The 4,771-nt window shown below is 31.2% G+C and overlaps 1 protein-coding gene across 1 annotated transcript; it reads left to right on the top strand.

The window, feature by feature from the left end:
- Nucleotides 1–1,525: 1,525 nt before the first annotated feature.
- LOC114287442 (gibberellin 3-beta-dioxygenase 1) lies at nucleotides 1,526–4,047 on the top strand. The gene is made up of 2 exons (XM_028230782.2): nucleotides 1,526–2,254; nucleotides 3,432–4,047. The coding sequence occupies exons 1-2, from the start codon at nucleotides 1,779–1,781 to the stop codon at nucleotides 3,991–3,993; spliced, it is 1,038 nt and encodes a 345-aa protein (XP_028086583.1). The 5' UTR covers nucleotides 1,526–1,778; the 3' UTR covers nucleotides 3,994–4,047.
- The last annotated feature ends 724 nt before the right edge of the window (nucleotides 4,048–4,771 follow it).

Raw genomic sequence — 4,771 nt, 5'->3', positions numbered from 1 at the left:
ATTGATTTGTAGGGAAAAATTTGAATTGAGAGTTGTGCAGCCGTAATTGTTGACTTTTGGTGAATAGTGTTAACTTTTTAGCTTTTTGAGTAACTTTTTGACTTTTTGACTTTTTTAGATCTTCCCAAACTTGGCCTTAGAATCCGTAATATGACTCATTTAGAAACTGAGTTTATATATCATTTTTCATATAATTTGTACTATTAATAAGGATGTCACTCTACCATTAACACCCAAATTTTATTCTATAAAGATACAATTAATATAATATTACTAAATGATTTTTTATTAATCAAAATACCTGATAGATAGACATCTAATAAATTTCCATATCATATATACATTACTATTATTATTGTTTTTAAAAAAGAAAATGGTCAAAGCACCAAAACTTTCCATGATTATTTGGTTAGTAAAGTCATCCATGAGGACTTATGCTCCTCCACATGTACATGCGTCATACTTTGGTTGGTTTATAGTTTTCAACAATTTACATTCCAATTGGCTTTCTATTATATACGTATAATTCCAAGTATTTTTTTTTTTTTTTTTAATGGTTGGATGATGAGGACAAGTATGTCCTTTGTGCAGAAAAGCAAAAGAAGAAAATGAAATCCCCAATTTACAAAACCTTGTTCCTGTTTTTGTTTTTTTTTTCTCAGACATCACCACAAGGGCACCAAAAACTCCAAAATCACTTATAGACAAGACAACACTACATCCAAATACCCACCCATACCCACATGTATTTTAACCTTGTCATATATGTTTAACTTGATTCATTTGGGGATAATATTATACAAAAAGAATATATATACTGTAAGATCAAGAAAAAAGTGATTAAAAAAATAGCTAAAAAATAAAGTATACAGATCAGATTTATTTTAAATATAATTCATATTATATTAAGGTCAAGTTTGGGGAGTCACAAAAAAGTCAAAAAGTCAAAAAGTTACTCAAAAGTTAAAAAGTTATCACTATTCACCAAAAGTTAACAATTACGGCTGCACAACTCCCAATACTAATTTTTCCCTACACATTAATTTATACAATTTTTTAATACACATTTTTTCATAAAAACTTAAAAAGTTAACCTAAATATTCATATTTTCAACCTCAACTTTTTAGTCTAAAAAGACAAAAAGTACACTTATTTAGGACACCCCAAACAACTCCTAAATTTTGAAAATTACGTCACTAAATTCATTTTCTAATTATTTTTTTAGACCATTCTGGTTCCATAATTTTTATTACTATTATTTTTATTTATATAAAATGATGTGACTAAAATGAGACTTGGCCTCGTTTGGCATATGTCTGTTTTAGCCTAAAAGTCAAAAAGTTATTAAAAAAATAAAAAAATCAAAGATTCTATTTTATCTCTACTTTTCGTGAAAAATTAGAAAGTCAAAGTTTTTATTTACCTCCTATTCTAGCCAAAAAACTAAAACGTTACTAAAATAATATGTTCCCAAACGAAACCTTATTATTTTAAAACAAAATAGGGAATTTCTAAATACAACTTGTAAATATTTTTTTACACCCACTCATAAATGAGTTTCTTTTTAAGGTACAATCACAATTCCAGAAATTTAAAAGGTGTATTTGGAAACTTGCATAGAGTTGATGAATTATCTATATAAAAATGATGTAATAATTCAGATTTTTTTTTTTTCCATTCATTCATATAAATACGGACACTGTGTCCATGTTTTTGATTATCAAAGCACCCACCGTGCCCAAAAACTTTCTTTTGATTGGTCTCTCTCTCAAACACAATGACTACTTTCTCAGAGGTTTATACAAACAATCCTCTCCAACTTCACCATATCATCCCCCTCGACTTCAACTCTCTCCAAGCTGTCCCAGACTCCCACATATGGCCTAAATCCGATGATGATGTCCCAACATCCGATGAATATTTGTCGATTCCGATCGTGGACCTCATGGATCCCGATGTCGTGGACCGTGTCAGCCATGCATGTCAGACATGGGGGATCTTTCAAGTCACCAACCATGGACTTTCTCCGAGTCTTTTGGAGGGTGTCGAGGAGGAGACGTGGCGGCTATTCTCTCTCCCGGTCCCGGAGAAGATGAAGGTGCTCCGATTGCCTGACGGAGCCACGGGTTATGGCACTGCTCGGATAGCTCCTTTCTACTCCAAGTCCATGTGGCATGAAGGGTTCACCATCATAGGAGGCTCTTTTGTTGAGCATGCTAAGGTTCTTTGGCCTAATGACTATAAACGCTTTTGGTAAGTCCCATGCACTTTCATGCACGTAGATAAATTGAGAATGATGGTTTCAGGATGCCAGAGGTTTTGTTTGGGAGCAACTTTGGACAACAAGAAATGATACATGTCACTGTTTGTTTGTTTGTTTGTTACTGTTTTGGATATTTATATTGATTTTACGTTTTTGACATAATTATTAACAAAATATTGATTTTAAAAACACATAAAAAAAAAAAAAATATAGAATTGCCACATAATCCATGCGAATCCTATCTGTTTATAAAAATTCTATCTATTTATTTATTTTCTGGTTTTGGGTTTGTTTCTAAATTTGTTGTTAAAGAAATAATAAAAAGACAAATAATATCTTGCTATGTAACTCTATAACATAAAATAATAATAATAAAAAACGATGATATACAGTTGCTAATCAAAAATGGTATATGCTTATTTTTCAGAAAATGAGGGTAAAGGTGATTAGACATGAGTTTGAAGCAAAACAACACATGTATAGCTCCTTTTGACTTCATCCAAAGGGAAGAGTCTCTGCCTACTTTCTATAAAGTTACCAGCTCAACACGTTCCACAAACTTATCTAGAGAAGACTATTTTAACAAAGATTATACAAATATAATTTATATATAGAGACAGATATGACTATGGTCTTGTCTTATTGAAACAAAAGACTAATAACTTTATTTCATCCTTAAAAATAACTTTATTTCATCCTTAAAAAAAAAAAAAAAAAAAAACCTTCGTATTTTTAAATTGTTTTTTTTTCTGGAAGTTAAAATTTTGACTTCTCCCAAGATTTTAAAAGACATAAATACATCATAAGAATCACTTTCATTACAATTGATGCACAGATTTAAGAGAGAGGTGGGATTTGTAACATCAATATATAAAAATAAAAATAAAAATAAAAATCTCAAATTAAGCCATGCATGGATACAACTATTCATATACATGTAAATATAAAAAATGATTTTAAATAACTACGTATTGATATTGATAATAGCTGACATCGGATATGATATATTGGTGAATAATAACATCAAAATTCTAAAATCTCAACTCATATTTAAAACAAAGAAATATGTAAAAAAAATATATTGAGATTCTAATTATTTTATCATTATTCACACTTTTATTTAATTAATTTTCTTCCACTTTCTAATCTTGTTCCATGGATTCACAGTGACGTAATCGATGAGTGCCAGAAGAGCATGAAAACCCTAGCACACAAACTCTTGCACATCATCCTCAAGTCTCTCAACCTCTCCGAAGAACAAGAATCAAACTGGGCAACAATGATTCATCAATCCGAAACCAATGCGTTACAACTAAATTCCTACCCTACATGCCCGGACCCGAACCAAGCCATCGGCCTACCACCCCACACCGACTCACTCCTCCTCACCATCCTCCACCATTCCAACACCTCTGGCCTCCAAATCTTCCGTGATGGCGGCTTCGGATGGGTACCGGTTTCTTCTTTCCCCGGTGCGCTCACCGTCAATGTCGGCGACCTCCTCCACATCTTGTCCAATGGAAAGTTTCCGACGGTTTATCACCGGGTGGTCGTGAGTGGGACCTGCCACCGGGTCTCTATGGGGTATTTTTATGGTCTGCCGGTTGACTCGACGGTTGAACCACTTTCTAAGGTTGAGTTTCCGATGTATAAGTCTTTGACTGTGAGAGAGTATATTGGGATTAAGAACGAGTGCCATGAAAAGGCACTTTCTTTGATTAGAATCTAGGGTTTGATGTTCAAAGATGAATAAATTCAAAATGACGCAGTTCATTTTAGTTAAGATGTTTATAATTTTGATTCGTTTTTATTTATACAAAATGCAGTGGTTAGGTTATGAGTTGGAACCTTATCAAATTAAATATATAAAAATAAAATAAAAAATCTAGATCTCTTTTACTTACAAAAAATATCATTCCATTTAATGTGCTAATTTGGTTTCAACTTATTCAATTTGCAATTAAATGGTTGTCCAGATTTTGTTGAACAAAAAATACCTTCAATTTGTTTTTTTTAATTTTAATTTTTTTATTTATAAAATTTGGATGAAAACCAGCTAACACCATTTAAATAAAAATTGAATAAATTAAAGATGAAATTAACATAATCAAAATGTATAGAATAAAAATAGCAAAAGCACATTATTTGGAGAACTAACAATTTATTTAATCTAAAAGAACTTTAGCACCAACTCATCAATAATATTTATGAAAAATACTAGGAGCCACCCTTATGGATCCCAAATTTACTTGAATGTGTTTGTGTGGTGAAAATTGAATTGATAAATTGTGAGGTTTATATATAAAATGAATTTAATCTATTGTTTTGTTTTTCTGTATAAATTCTAAGTTGATAAGAGTGGGTTTGTAATATTGTTGAATATTTATTATTCCCAAATGTGACCAATAACTATCTCTTCTATCATATAAACTTCGTGTTATATTAGAGTCTTATCATTGAATTGCTTCATGACACAAGACACTATTGTGTTCATCGTGATTCAGGCT

The sequence above is a fragment of the Camellia sinensis genome, chromosome 13 (assembly GCF_055761805.1).
Source record: "Camellia sinensis isolate YWXY chromosome 13, ASM5576180v1, whole genome shotgun sequence".
In the NCBI taxonomy this organism is placed as follows: Eukaryota; Viridiplantae; Streptophyta; class Magnoliopsida; order Ericales; family Theaceae; genus Camellia; species Camellia sinensis.
Note: the sequence above shows the minus strand (reverse complement) of the source record. Positions and strands in the feature narration are given on the sequence as shown.